Below are 15092 nucleotides of genomic sequence, written 5' to 3'. Positions count from 1 at the left end.
TGGGCAGTGTGCGCAGGGGTGATGAGGAAGGCCCCTCGAGGTCAGGGGCCCTTGCACATCTGCCCACCTGGCCCCTGGGCTTCACTGCCTGGCAAATTCAGGAGCAGAGGCCCCACAGACCAGAGCCCGTCCTTGCTCCTTCCTTGCTCCTTCCTTGCTCTTTCCTTGCTCCTTCCTTGCTCCTAGGGAGGGGCGGACACCAGCCCCAAGTGGGTTCAGAGCCCCTGATGCCTGCCACGCGGGAGCCCCCTCCCCTGACCCTCCAGGCCCTGAGTTAAGTCCCACTTAGCATGCAGTTAGGTGCTCCCTGCCCACTGCCCCCCATGCCCAGCCTCTTTGGGTTGTCCAGGAGCTCTGAGCCAGGGTCAGGTCTCCACAGCTGTGCTGTGTCTGCTCCCCTGGACGCTGGGCACGGGGCAGATGTCCAGAAGCGCCGTGTGAACCTGAACTTGAGAACAAGGGGTCAGCCCCCAGATGGGGCCCTTCCACCAGGAGCAGCTAACTCACAGCTGCTGGAACTGAAAGGACCCTTCAGACAACCGGGTCCAACCATCCCCCTCCGCCGATGGAGAAAGGGAGCCAGGAGATGGGCAGTGTTCCTGGCAGCAGGCAGCTAGCGCACCACAGCCTGTGACCTCGGCCCTTGAGAGGCAGCAAGGCGATTCCCAAGTCCTGGCTCTGAACGTCTCTGCCTGAAAGAAGCATGAGCCACTGCTGCTCACAACTTAGCGGCCAGAAGGAGCCATGTGGCCTGTCCTGCTTGCAGCAGGAAGCGTCACAGGCACAGGCCAGATACGTGTGCCCCAAAACAGGAGCTCAGCTCAGGGGCCCAAGAAAGGAACCGGAACCTTCCGGAGACCGGGGATCCGCAGGGCAAGGGCCTTGAGGCCATCCTGTGTGATCCCAGGGTCAGGGGATGGGGCAGGTGAAGGACCAGGCGGGAGCCTCAGCCAGACACCCCCTCCGTTCTTCCTGGGCTCTCTGCCCTGGCCACCAGGTGCCAGTCACCCCACCACGGGGCCACTGCAGGTCTGGGAGCCACATGCCACATGGGGCTTTCCTGCTCAGGGCCTGGCTGGTGCCTAGCAGGGCTTGCTTGGGGGTGGCCAGGGGTCTTCTCAGATCTCAGGCCCCAACAGTATTTTCTCTCTTTTTCCTTCCTTTTCCTCCCCAACCCCAATCCGCGCCCCCACTAAGCCCTTTCTCAGTCTGGCAGCAACTCTTTTCCGCTTTCATCTCTCAAGGTGCCGACGGAGCCAAGCCTCCTCCCCTAAAAGTACAGGTTACGAGCCCGCTGCTTCTGCTCCCAGCCTGCCACGCCACCGTGGGAGCCACGAAGCCCCACGGTCCCCGACCCACTCTGTCCTTTCCTTGCAGACTCCACTCAGGACCATGAGAGCAGGCCCCTCCAGGGCCCCTCGAGGGGCGAGGATGTCCGCCCGTCCCGCTTTCCGCGGCCCGCCTCAGACCACAGCATCCTCCTAGCACCCAGGACGGAGGGGCCATGCCTGGGGAGCAGCCCCTCGGAGCGCCACCCCCAACCATGACCGGAGACCTGCAGCCCTGCCCAGCGGCCAGTGGCACGGGGGGCCCCCTGCAACCTCCCAGTGAGGTCAGTGCCCCAGCCAACAGGACCACCAAGGCCACGGGCAGCGGGGCCCAAGCCATGGACAGCCCTGAGACCCAGGTGCGGCAGGCTGGGAAGTTGGGGCCCAAGGCCCCGCTCCCCAGAGCCCAGTCCCTGAGCAGCGCCCCTGGGAAGGGAAGCAGCCCCCCGGCCCCGGCAGGGAGGAACCTGGTGCAGGTTCGCACGCGGCGGGCCAGCAGGCTGGACAGCAGCCCCCAGCAGCTCTACAGTCTGAGCATCACCAGCTCAAGGCCCAAACCCGCCCTGGACGAGAAGACCCCTGAGGGCCCGCAGCAAGAGGCCCCCCGGCCCCCAGAGACCGAGGCCCCCCGGGGCCAAGGAACCAGAGCCCGTCTCAGGCCCGGCCCCCCCAGGGCTGAGGCCTCGCCTGGCCCGGAAGAGCTCAGCTTCCAAAAGTGCTTCCAGGAGACCCCCTCCAGCTTTACCTCCACCAACTATACCTCACCGAGCGCCACCCCTGGGCCCCCGCCCCTCAGGGCCCCCCAGAGCAGCGGCGCCAGCCCCTGCCAGCCGGCCTCCTACGTGGAATTCCAGGCCAGCAGGGCCGACGCCTGGCCTCCCACGGCTGAGAACAGCTTCCCAGGTGCTAGTTTCGGGGTGCCGCCCGCTGAGCCGGAGCCCTTTCCCGAAGGCGGCAGCCCCGGGGTGGTTGCCTTCCAGTACCCCTTCCCAGAGCTGCATGGAGCCGGCCCAAAACCCTTCCCCGAGGACGCAGCCGGGCCCGAGTATGCCGAGAGGGCGCTGGTGTTCGCCTTCCACCAGCCTCGGGGAGTGTGGCCCGAGGAGCCGGTGGGCACGGGCCCAGTCTACCCCCTGCCCGCCCACTCGGGCCCCCCAGCCCCACCCTGCTACCCCGGCCGCCCCGGCGGCCTCAACGCCCCCAGCGACCTTGGCGGTGCGCTCCCTCCCGCTGGTGCTGCTCGCCCGGCCCCCAGCCCCTTCTCGGAGAGCACGGCCACCTTCCGGGACAGTTTGCACGAGAGCATGACCAAAGTGCTCCCTGAGAGGCCGCCTTCAGCCCACAATGGGCTGGGGAGCCCCAGGGGGCCCCCAAACTCGCTGGCCCAGAGGCAGTTTCCTGGGCAGGCGTATGGAAGCCCCGGAGCTGGCGGGGTGGGCACCAGCCCAGGGCCTCGGGACACGGAGCTGACTGCCTCCGGGCCCCCCGCCACCAGACTGCCCCCGCTCTGGGACCCCGCCCCAGCCCCTTACCCCACGCCTCCTCTGGGCCCTCTGGCCACCACCAGGAGCGCATTCTTCGAAGCCCAGCCCGGCCCAGGCCAGCAGCTCAGCCTCCCCCAGAGCCCCCCGCTGCCCTGGCCCCAGGTGCTCCCGGCCGCCGGCCCCGGCCCCCACCAGATGGAGATGTTGAACCAGCTGCCTTTCCCCCCGGAAGTCCCTGAGTGGCAGGGGGGCAGCCAGGGAGCCCTGGCTGCTGCCGCAGGCAAGACGCCCGGGCCGGGCGAGAAGCTGGCGGTCCTGAGAAACAGCCCGGGCCAGCACAGCAGTGGTTCCCCTGGGCTGTTCGCCTACAACGGGCTGAAGGACCCTGGAGCCCAGCCCCCGTTCTTCGGGGCGGCCCAGCCCCAGGCCTCCCCCCGGGGCCCCCCCGGCCCGCCCCCGCCCAGGGTGGTGGGAGCCTCCCCCAGCGAGTCTCCCCTGCCCTCGCCGGCCACCCACACGGCCAGCAGCACCTGTTCGTCGCTGTCCCCTCTGTCCAGCAGCCCAGCCAACCCCAGCTCGGATGAGGGCCAGCTCCCTGGGCCGCTCGGGCCCTCTGCCTTCTTCCACCCACCCACTCACCCCCAGGAGACCGGCAGCCCCTTCCCGTCCCCCGAGCCCTCGCACACCCTCCCCATCCACTACCAGCCGGAGCCAGTCAAGGCCTTCCCTTTCCCCACAGAGGGGCTGGAGGAGACCCCGTTCCCTAGCTCGGGGCTCGAGGTGGGCAGCGTGGGCCTGGAGGGCTTCCCCCAGGAGCCACCCCCCTACGCCGCCCACCACTTCCCCCTCAGCAGCGCCAACCTGGACCAGCTGGACGTGCTGCTCACGTGTAGGCAGTGTGACCGGAACTACAGCAGCCTAGCCGCCTTCCTGGGGCACCGGCAGTTCTGCAGCCTGCTGCCGGCCAGGGCCAAGGATGGCCACCAGCAGCCCCCCGGGTTCCCCACGCCCCCTGTCACCCCCTCCGCACTGGCTGCCCCCAAAGCACCGGCCAGCGGGACCCCGAGCCCACTCAGCCACACCAGGACAGCGCCCTTCCTGCTGGGTGGGGACGTCCGGCCCGATGGCAGAGATGACCCCCTGAGGATGAGCTTCCTGCCCAGCCCGGCCGCCGCCCCCTTCCCACTGCCTGCAGGGGACCTGGACCTGGAGGACGCCGCCAAGCTGGACAGCCTCATCACGGAGGCGCTAAACGGCCTGGAGTACCAGTCAGACAACCCTGAGATCGACAGCAGCTTCATCGACGTCTTCACTGACGAGGAACCTTCCGGCCCCCGGGGGCCCGCCACCGGGCAGCCCCCCAAGACCAGGCTGGGGGCAACGCCAGAGAACAAAGCCCAGCTCCCGCTCCCGGCGGTGACTGCCCCACTGGAGCCCCAGCCACCCCGGCCCGGCGACAGGGGCTACCCGGCCGGCCCCAGGCCCAAAACCCGCTCCCTGGGCCCAGCGCCCTCAGAGGCAGATGGGGCCAGCCTGGCCGGCCAGCAGAGAAGAGGAAAGCGGTTTAAGTTGTTCCGGAAAGAGCTGGACACGGTCAGCACCGCCAAGAGGCCGGGCAGGGGCTCCAGGGCCAGCCGCCTGAGGCCGAGGAGGAAAGGCCGGGCTGAGACGGCCCTGTCCCGCCCGCGGGACCTCAGAACCCAGGCCCCCAAGAGCCACGCAGACCCAGGGGGACGGGCCCTCCTGGTGGAGACCCGGAGCTCCAGGCGCCTCCGACTGTCCCCCGGCCAGGACTGCAGGCGGAGGCGGCCGCGGGGCGGCACCTGGAGCAAGGAGCTCATCCACAAGATCGTGCAGCAGAAGAACCGGGCGGGCAAGCGCAGCCCAGCCCCGGGCACCATGGACGGCGGGGCCCCAGACTGCGACGGCGCCTCCGAGTCTGAGGAGGAGGATGGCCCGCGGCTGCGAGGCTCACGCTTCAGAGGCCGGCCCCGCCCCAGCGGCCGGCGATGGCGCCGGGGCGAGAAGAGGAAGGAAGTGGACGTGGCCCCGGGTCCCAGAGAGGACGGGCAGCAGCAGAAGCCTAGGAAGGCCGTGAGGCAGGAGGCCGTGAGGCCTGGGGGCTCCCCGGGCCCAGAGGAGCCAGGCAGGCCATGGCCAGGTCCCATCAAGAGTCCCGAGGCCCAGGGCCCGTCGCACGGCCCAGAGGCTGGAGAGGGCCCTGAGGAGAGAGGCCCCCAGCGCCTCCTGCAGGGTCTCATGGGCACCGAGACCCCAGAGGAAAGCCATCCCTCTCTGGACTTGCCCCAAGACACCAAGAGCCCTGAAATTGCTGAAGACCTTCCCCCTGAGGCCACAGAACTTCACAGAGAGGCTCTGAGCTCCTCTTCAGACCCCTGCCCCCCAACCCCAGAGCGACCACAGCTCCACAAGGGGGAGGCAGTGCTGCCCCGCACAAGCTCGCCCCCGCTGGGTGCCCCCCGGTGCTCGGAGCCTGCCGTCTCCGGGGACGGAGAGGAGCCCCCTGCCTCCCCGCCGGGAAAATCACCGGTGCCCGGCGCTAACGCAGCCGACACGGCCCACCCCGAACCCAGGGCCCTCTTTTTGAAGACCCCTGGTCTTGGAGACTCTGTGGGGCTTCCAGCTGCCAAAAAGGGGCCTCAGCCCTACAGCAGCCCTCCCAGCGGATTGTTCCTCAGACCCAAAGACCTGGCTGACCGTTTCCACGAAGACCTGGGCTCCCAGTCCTCAGCCCCAGACAGCCCACCGGCCATCAGGGCAGGCCTCTGCCAGGATGGCGAGGATGCCAGTTCCCAAGAGCCGAAGCCACCCAGGAACCCACCCTACACAGTCGTCACGGGCCCAGGCAAAGCTGAATCGCCGCCGGCCTTGGAGCGCACGGCCCTCTTCTCGGGGCTGCCTGGGGACGGCTTCGAGCCACCAGTCTATGGCAGCTTCTCTGGGAATGGGGACACCCAGGGGCCGCGTGCGTGTGCCGCCCCTCCCCCAAGGAAACCTCAGCTAGACCCGCCGTACCCCTCGTTTCTGCCCAAGAAGGGCTGGTCCCTGCTGGAGGAAGTGTCCCCCGTGCCGCCTGGCCATCTGGGCCCTTTTTCCAGCCTCTCAGGGGAAAAGGCATTCAGTCAGAGGTGTCCCAGTGAAGGGACTGTGGCCACCAGCCTCCCCACTTTGCCCGGCAAGGTAATCAAATGTAGCACCGCTTGTAGCAGTGACCTGTCGGAGGAGGAGCTCGAGATCAAAAGGCTGGTCACCGAATTGGAGAGTCAGCTGCAAAGCAAAGGCGCACAGGACGCCCCGGGAGAGCCGTGCGGAGCCAGCGTCACCAGTCCTGGGGAATTGAGTCCACACCCGGAGGGGGCAGAAACAACTGTGGCCACCACGGGGGGCACTCTGGGGGGCCCCCAGGAGGAGTGGCCCTCGTTCCACCCTGGAGAAGCAGCCCTGGCCCCCGGCGCCCACAAGGACGTGGTTCCTGAGGGTCCTTTCAGGCCCACTGGGGCCAGCCTCAGTTTCCGGCCAGTGCAGAAAGCCGGGGTCTCCAAGACGGGGCTGCCCAGGGCCGAAGGGGGCCTCGGGGCCCACCTGGAAGTCTGTTTACCGGACCCCCCATGGGACATGGGGAGTTTAGCGAAGTGCAGCCCAAACCCTGAGCCTTCACTTTCTAAGGGTAACAGGGCCACCAGAATACAGCACAGCCAAGACCTCCCACTGCTCTTTCCCTGCCCACGGAGAGGGGGGCTTTCCCCGGGATCCCACAAGGCACCTGGGCCCTGCCGAGACCCCTCAGAGCTGGAAGCGTTCGGCAGCCCTGTTGCCCCTCTGGCACCTGGCTTGGCATTTCGGGGGGCCAAGCTTCTGCCCCTGGGTGCCACCCCACATTCTGGTGCCAGTCACAACAGTGCTCCCAAGGGACACTCTGTGAGCAGCACGGGTGGGCCAGGAGGAGCAGGGCTCCTGTCCCCTGTAGCAGGGGGCCCTGGCCCTGAGGGTAATGAGGGGTTTGTACCAGCGGGGGCCTCCCCAAGTCGTGCCTCCGTGCCCGACCCCAGCCCTGGCAGAAGGCCCCAGGACCCAGCCTCGAGCCCCCTTCATCAGCTCCAGCTCCTGGTGGCCAGAGCGGCTGAGAGAGAAGACGACACCCAGGGCTCACAGGGGCCCCCGCCTGATGACACCCAGAGTCCTCAGCACAGCGACCCTTCAGATCCGGGAGAGGAGAGTGTGGAAGGTGGGAAAATGGCCTGCAGCCCTGCCCGGGGCTTCCCGGGGTGTATGCGGATGACAGCCATCCCTGCTGTGGCCGGACGCCAGCTGGGGCCAGAGGGAGATGGACATCCAGGCTCACACGGCCAGGCCGAGAAGCCCAAGGGCCAAGTCGGAGCCAGCCAACTGCAGCCAGATGACCAGGGGAGGCCGGGGCGGCCAGACCAGCTAGCCGGGCAGCTCCAGAGAAGCAGGGCGGCCGTGGGCCTTTGGAACGGGGCACGGGCCACCCCAGGCCCCACCTACTCCGAGGCAGAGCCTTCAGTCCCAGCCTTGGCAGCAGCCGACACAGAAGATGGGCCTGAGGACCCGACTCCAGAGGCGGTAGCTGGCCCGGGCCTTCAGAAGCATCTGCTGTTCGCTGGCGAGAGACCAGTGTCCCCCACCAGGGACCTGGCCAGCCACACCCCCTCACCCACTTCTGCAGCCACCCCCAATCCCTGCGGCCCCAAGGAAGGCCCAGCTCGCCGCCCTCTCCGGGGGGACTGTGGCCCCCTGGAAGACGCTCCCAAGGAGCCCAGCTTCGTCGGTGTCTTCACTCCCGCCCATGGAGGGGACTGCCCTGGAGGTCGCATGGCAAGAACCCTAGAGGGTTCCAGAAAAGAGAGACCAAGGGAAGCTCCTGCCTGTGTCACCCCTCCCCACCCAGCGAGGGCCACCTCCCCGAGAGTGACCGTCAAGGCCGCTGCCCTGTCCGGCATCCCTACCACTGATGGCCTGGGGGCAGTCAGAGGCCCCAGGGCCAAGTGGCCAGACCCCAGGGGAGCCCTGTCCAGCACCCACCCCGATGGGGTGCCCAAGGGCCCCTCCTCAGAACCCCCAGGCAACAGGGAAAGCCACGGTGTCACCGCTGTGCCCACTGACCCTTCCACACGGGGGGCCATGGGGCTGGCTTCCCACACCTGCCAGGAAGGCGAGGCAGAGGCCAGCCTCCAGGAACAGGAGGGCCTAGAGATGCCCGGGGCCGGGCGCCCTGCCGTTACAGAGGCATCCGAAGCCGGCACCAGGGGTCTGAGGGTCACCTGCCCTTCCACAGCGCTCCACCCAGGCAGAACCACAACTCCGAGCGGCACAGCCAGCGACTCCAGACCGCGCTCCCCACAAAGCCACGGGAACATCTTCCACCAGAGACCCCAGGGGGATCCCCTCAGTCCCCAGGACCCCAGACGGAAGCCTCGTGGCTTTAAAAAGAAGCCTGTGTTCACTGAGAACGGCCACTGGCGGGGCAGAGCCCCCAGCGGGCAGCCCGTGACCTGTGAGGTCTGCTCGGCCTCCTTCCGCTCTGGACCGGGCCTGAGCCGCCACAGAGCCAGGAAGCACGGGCTGCACAGGGCTACTGCCTCCCAGCCAAGCCCAGCGGCCCCACCTGCTCCCCAGACATGCCACCCACCCGGGAAGAAGAGCCGCAGGGCGCCGGGGAAGGAGAAAGCGAGGCGTCTGCTGGGAGACCCCAGCCAGGCCGGTAGGCTAACCCCTGCTCGCAGCTCTGTGGCTCCTGAGGATGCCCTGGGTCCCGAGATGTCCAGGGGGCCTAGGCGGGGGCTCAGCCTTCTGGGAGCACCAGGCTGTCCCCCTCGCTGGGAACCACATCTCCCAGACATGGTCAAGCAAGGGGTGGACGTGAGGCCTGCAGAGCCCAGGAAACGGGACCAGCTGGAGAGGGATGAGCCCCGTTCCAAACAGACAAAGAAAGGCGGGAGCCAGAGGCGGGGCAGGCCGCCCGCAGACTTCCCCAGCGAGTCGGAGGGGAAAGCCAGCAAGAGGGCGAGAAAGCCAAGAGCGAGAAGGTCCCGGGTGGAGAGCGGTCTCCAGGGCCCTGCAGATGTGATTTCAAGGAGAAGAGGCTGGACTCCATCAACCGCCATTGCCGACTGCCCGGCTCTCCCGAGCCGCCACCTGTCACCAGAGGCAGAGCAGGGGACTGAGTCCACGCAGCTGACGTTCGTCGCCACGGACCCGGAGGAGACGCCTGCACGGAAGTCTCCTGGGGATCGGGTGGCCTGTCCAGGGATGGTGGAGGGGGCATCTCCTGGGCCAGAAGGGCCAGTGGAGCGGAGAGCAGCCTCGGCAAGAGGGTGCGGGGGACCCCGAGAGACCAGGCTGTCTGGCACCTGCAAAGAGCCGTCGAGGGCAGCTGGGGGTAAACCTGCAGGGGACAGCAGAGTGGCCGAGAGCAGATCGGGGCAAGGTGTCTGGGAGGGGCACGAGGCCCCCTGGGACCCCCAGGGCCCTCCTGAGACTCGTGGTTCTGAAGCAGGCGGCACCGTCAGCAGTTGCCTGCAGGACCCCCTGCACAGTCCGGGAGAGGGGGTCCAGGGGCAGGAGAGCACTGCCCCTGAAGCCCCCAGCCCGAATCTCGGAGACCCTCTGAGCTTGTTTGATGACGAGGCCTCCTTTTCCCAGCTCTTCCCCCTGGGAGACCGCTTGGTTCGGAAGAAGAACCCCCGTGTCTATGGGAAGCGCTGTAAAAAGTCGAAGCCACCTCCCCAGCCCGAGCCCAGCGGCCAGGCAGGGGGCAGTGTCACCCTGCCCTCCTTCCGCCTGCCCACAGACCTCAGTGACTCTGGCTCGCTCTGCTTGTCCCACGAGGACCCGTGGGGTGACGAGGCTGCGGGTCTGCCGGAGTCCTTCCTCCTGGAGGGCTTCCTCAGCAGCAAGGTGCCTGGCATTGACCCCTGGGCCATGGGCCCCAGCCTGTGGGCCCTGGAGCCCCACACGGAGACGGACCCCTGCTGTTCCGAGGACCACCCGTCAGAAAACATCCCTGAGCTGCACATGGTCCCGGCAGCTTGGCGAGGTCTGGAGCTGCAGGCCCCCGCCGATGGGGCCACCTCTTCTCCGGGAGATGCCAGCCCCGAGCCCCCCAGCCTGGAGCGAGAGCACTACGAGTGTGGTGTCCCCGGGAGCACCGTGGACCTGCAGATGCAGGACCTGTGCTTCCTAGGACCCTGCGAAGACCCTGCAGCTCTCCCCGGCGCCAGCTTCTTGGACTTCAAGGCCACGGCCAGTTCCCAGGGCCCACAAAGCAGGACAGAGGGGGCGGCCGGGGCAAGAAGGGCCCCAGGTGGAGGCCGACCCCCCAAGGCCAGGAGGGCGTCCTACAAGTGCAGGGTGTGCTTTCAGCGCTTCCACGGCCTGGGAGAGCTGGACCTCCACAAGCTGGCGCACAGTCCCTCGCCGCCCCCTACCTGTTATATGTGCGTGGAGCGCAGGTTCGGCTCCCGCGAGCTGCTGAGGGAGCACCTGCAGGAGAAGCACGTGCAGAGCAAGGCAGGGCTGTGGGCCTGCGGCATGTGCCGGCGGGAGGTCGCCGACGTCTGGATGTACAACGAGCACCTGCGAGAACACGCCGTGCGCTTCGCCCGTAAGGGGCAGGCGCGGGGGTCCCTGGGGGAGCCGCCCGGATGTTGGGAGGGGGACGGCGTGGCCACGCGCTTCCTCAGCGGCATCGTGGGACAGGTCTCCAAACCCCACCGGGGCAAGCGCTCCACAGGCGGCAAGGCAGGCGGGGGCCCCGCGGAGGCGTCAGGGGCGGATGTGGGAGCTCGGAAGGAATTCCCGAGGGAGAGGCCAAGACCCAAGGTCCGCGCCAACGGCTCAGACCCGGACAGCGCCTCGGCCCAGGGCAGCCCGTCAGCCTGCGTGAACCCGGCCCCGCCCGGCGGCTCGTCCCCCGACGGCCGCTCGCACAGCGAGTCCCCCCTCCCAGCCGTCCCGGTGCACCAGGACTGCAAGGACCCCGCCCGCGACTGCCACCACTGCGGGAAGCGGTTCCCCAAACCGTTCAAGCTGCAGCGCCACCTGGCGGTGCACAGCCCGCAGCGCGTCTACCTGTGCCCCCAGTGCCCCCGGGTGTACCCCGAGCACCAGGAGCTGCGCGTGCACCTGGGCGGCGAGCACGGGCTGAGCGGGGAGCTGGAGCTGCAGCACACCCCGCTGTACGCCTGCGAGCTTTGCGCCAACGTCACGCACATCAGCAAGAGGTCCTTCGTCTGCAGCTCCTGCAACTACACCTTTGCCAAAAAGGAGCAGTTCGACCGGCACATGGACAAACACCGGAGGAGGGCGCAGCAGCCCTTCACCTTCCGCGGCGTGCGGAGGCCCGGCGTCCCCGGGCAGAAGGCCTTGACCCGAGAGGGCTCGCTTCCCAGCAAACGGCGCAGGGTGGCCACGTCCAGCAGCCCCCCCGAGGCCGGCGTGGACGGGCCTTTGTCCCGGGACAGCGGCGCCACCCTGAACGAGCGGTCCCTCCCAGCCCTGCCCCAGCCCTGCCCGGAGGCAGCTCCCAGCACCACAGCAGGGCAGCCCGGGACCCCAGAGAGGCCCACAGACCCCGTGGGCCACCCGGTCGGCAGCGGCGATCTGCCCTCTGCCCTCCAGGAGCTCCTGCCCCCGTCTCTGTCTCCTTTCCCGGCGGCCTCGGCTGATGGCAAAGATGGCCACGAGCCGGACCAGGCCCTGGAGAGCTCCGAGGACGAGGCTTCCCCAGGCAGCCCTGGGCGCTTCCTCCAGCAGGCTCACCCCTTGGGGGGCTCTCTGCCCCAGCCGGGGGCCAGAGGCCAAGACACAGAGGAAAAGAGGGCAGCTGGCCCGCTCTCAGGGAAACACAGGACCCCAAGTGCCCCTGGCAAATGTGCCCCTGACCATCACCCAGAAGCCCCCTCTCTGCTCTGGAAGGAGAAGCAGGTGTCCACGTGTCACATGGCACCTGCCGGGGGCACAGGAGGCCCCTCCCACAGGGGCAGTGCCAACAAGCCCGGGGGCTGCCAGAGCTCGTCCAAGGACAGGTCAGCCTCGTCCACCCCCAGCAAAGCACCCAAGTTCCCAGTACAACTGAAGAAGGCGGTGCCCAGCCCAATGCCCAGAGAGCTCCCCCATGGCACAGAGGACAGGCTAAAGCCCCCCACCCTCAAAGTCAAGCCGGGCCCCGGCTCCCAGGGCGCTGGAGGCCCCCGGCAGGGCACCAAGGCAGCGGGTGGCAGCCAGCCCCAGCCAGCCAGCGGGCAGCTCCAAAGTGAGACAGCCACCACCCCAGCCAAACCCAACAGCCCAGGCCTGGGCCCTGCCCCAGACAAGGCCCCCCTTCGAGCCCCAGCCAAGGGTTACCCCAAGGGACCAAGGGAAGCCGGTGACCAGGGGTCGCGAGGGAGCCTGGGCCCCAGGGAGGATGGGGACAGCAGTGAGAAGAAGAGAAAGGGCCGGGCGCCGGGGCCAACCAGGAATGAAGCTGTGGGGAGCCTAGGGAGAGGCCCCGCGGTCCCTGACAAACCCCCCCGGGCCCCGCGAAAACAGGCGACTCCCAGCCGCGTTCTCCCTGCCAAGCCCAAGCCCAGTAGCCAGAACGGCACAACACCACCCCAGCCCTCAGAGCCGCGGAAGGGGGAGCCCGGCCATGCCCAAGGGAACAGCAGGCGCGGCAAGGAGGGGCTGGGCAAGGCTCTCCCCCAGGCCAGACCCCTGCATAAGCCCCCCAGGAGGGGCGGGGCTGTCCTCGGTGCTGAACCCCCCAACTCCCGGGCCTGCCGGACAGCCGAGTCCCAGAGCCACCTCCTCAGCCAGCTTTTTGGGCAGAGACTAACCAGCTTCAAGATCCCTTTAAAAAAGGATGCTTCCGAGTAATTTATAGGAGCCAGCACGTGCCTGGGAGTGGGGCTGGGGACGAACTGGCAGATGGGGGACCTGGTCTATGCTGAGGAGCTCCAGTCCTCCGAGAGTTTGCCTGGTGGCCACATCTTAATCCACCTGCCATAGCGTGCAGATACTCAGACTTTGGTGTTAGACCTGCAACTGATGCCTTGAGCAGGGCCTGGGGTGGACAGCAATCCCTTTCTAGCTGGAAGGTGAGGGTGAGGGGCGGGCCAGCTGCAGCCTCTTTGAGACCATGCAGCTGTTTTCTCAGTACCAAGACGTTAAAGAGAGAGCCACTCACCCCCACCCCAGCCCCGTGTGCCCCACAGCCAAGGCCCGGTACGCCAGAGAACCCCTCGCTTTAAAGGTTTGCACAGGGCGCCCCACCTGTGTCATCTAGCAGGAAATAAGTTGAGGCAGCCGCCGGTCGTATGGTGGCAGCCTCTGTCTTAGTGTCGTTGCTGCTGTTGCTGGAATTCCAAAGCGACCCTAGAAACCAGATGGGGGCAGAAGAGCCATCTGTGAGCTGCCCAGCGCCCCCCGGACCACCCCCCCGAGCACAACAGGCCTTCTCTGACCACAGGGTCATGCCGGCCACTGTCCGTGCCACTGACGGAAGCGCTGGTCTCCAGTGCACCTTGACCCCTGGTCCTCCCTCCCCACCCGCACTACCCCCAGCCCAGCCTCCGCAGCTGCCCTCTCTAGAGCCTTCCTTCTACATGGAGCTCTCTGCTGCAAGTATCAGCAATTTTACTCTGAAGATCCTGGTGCTATTTTCATGTTGTAATGTGAATACATGCTTCCTTGATTTGTTTTACCTGGGGGGTGGGGTCGGGCCAGGAGGCGCAATGTGCTACACGGGCGGCCCAAGGCACCAGTGGCCTAAGAAGCCCTTCGCTGGCTCCCGGCCATCGGTGGAAGGCTCCAGCCCCACGGGCAGGTCAGAGCAGCCAGTCAGGGGCAGCTCATGCACTGACACGACCCAGGGGCTGGCTCGCATATCCTTTCTACAGAATCGTGTCTTCACGGGGGCAGGAGGCAGGGAGAGGCTTCCTTCTCTTCTTAGGTGTCTCTGAGGTTTGTGGTTTGTTTTGTTCTGTTTCTTCATTTTAGCCTTGGGTGCAATGTGTATGTCAAAAGTTTTAATTTTGATATTTCGAAAGAAACCAAATCAGGCCCATACTGCCTTTGTAGAAGGTATGTGTGCCACTCAGAGTGCCTCTTTAGTGCTGATAAATAAACTCGGGGGCTCTGAGGTTGTAAAATCTTAGCGCATCCATGCTGTCAAATACATGTCCACTGTTTTCACAGGGCACCTCCTCTGTGGCCTCTGTCCTCCCGCCAGCCCCACCCTTCCTGCCCCCCCTGAGCCGCCGCTCCATCCGTCCTGTCCCAGGGCCACCTGGCCCTGCAGAGCTGCCCCAGCCATAGAGTGGTCCCACCAGCCCCCAGACTTGTTAACACGGTGCAGACAGTGCCTTAGTGCTGGGCGGGACCCTCTCAGGAAGGAACTAGCACAGCTGGGTTAGGGGACCCAGAGGGCAGAAAAGGCAGCAGGAGAGATCACACTCCCACCGCAGGCTCAGACCCCTGGGGCCCACATGTCCTGAAGACCCCTGTGTCTGGGACAAGCGCCCGGATGGCAGGCAGGGCCCGCCCAGAGTCGGGCACCAACCCTGATCCCGTCCTGCCTCTGACAGCTGCCTGGACACGGGGGTCTCAGAGCAGGCCTCAAACAACACATGCCGGGCCGGCGGGGAGCCTCGCCAAGCCCTTCCACAGGGAGGGATCCTGCACGTGACCCGAGACTGCCGAGCCCATGCCACCCCCCCACCCCACCCCCGTGCCCTACGCACTCCCCCTTGTCCTGCCAGGCCCCAGCCCTGCCATTCCCTCCGCCAGGGACGCCCTGCCCTGTCCTCTCTCTCGGTCTCAGCCACTCCTACCAAGTCCCCCCGCCCAGGTGGGCTGCCTCCATTTCCACCCCTACCGTGGGCCGGGCACAAGCCAGCGGCTTAAGAAGTGGTGCCGGCTGAGGGTTGGCTGAGGGTTGCGCTTTCGGTAGGTGGAGCTGGAGCTGCGTCGGGGAAAGGCTAGCTGGGGACTCTGTGGTGGACGCCCGTGGGCCGGCTGGGTCCACGGCACTGGGTACCCCCCCATCGGCTCACTACGCCTCGGGCGGCCTGGGGCCGGCGTCTGCATCCCCAGAAACGTGACGGGGCGTCCAGGCCCTGCCCCAGACTGTGAATCCGGGGCTGGGGTGAGCCGGGCGCTCCACGCCCTCTGGTGCCAAGACTCACCACGTCGAGGACCCCCGCAGCTCTAGTCTTCTCAGGGCAGGACGTGAGCGAAGCCCACCCTCCTGGACCCT

The 15092-nt window shown here is 67.3% G+C and overlaps 1 protein-coding gene across 1 annotated transcript in view; it reads left to right on the top strand.

Annotated features, from left to right (window-relative positions):
* ZNF469 (zinc finger protein 469) overlaps positions 1-14015 on the top strand; it is a 49437-nt gene extending 35422 nt beyond the window's left edge. Inside the window, exon 3 of the mRNA XM_081217466.1 lies at positions 1378-14015. Within this exon, the coding sequence (XP_081073592.1) occupies positions 1505-12712 (11208 nt within the window). The 5' untranslated portion in view covers positions 1378-1504 and the 3' untranslated portion in view covers positions 12713-14015. The remainder of the gene's footprint in view (positions 1-1377) is intronic.
* Positions 14016-15092: the final 1077 nt, after the last annotated feature.

The sequence above is a fragment of the Mesoplodon bidens genome (genome assembly GCF_964165515.1).
Source record: "Mesoplodon bidens genome assembly, chromosome: 18".
NCBI lineage: Eukaryota > Metazoa > Chordata > Mammalia > Artiodactyla > Ziphiidae > Mesoplodon > Mesoplodon bidens.
The sequence above is the reverse complement of the archived record's forward strand: the minus strand, read 5'-3'. Positions and strand labels throughout refer to the sequence as shown.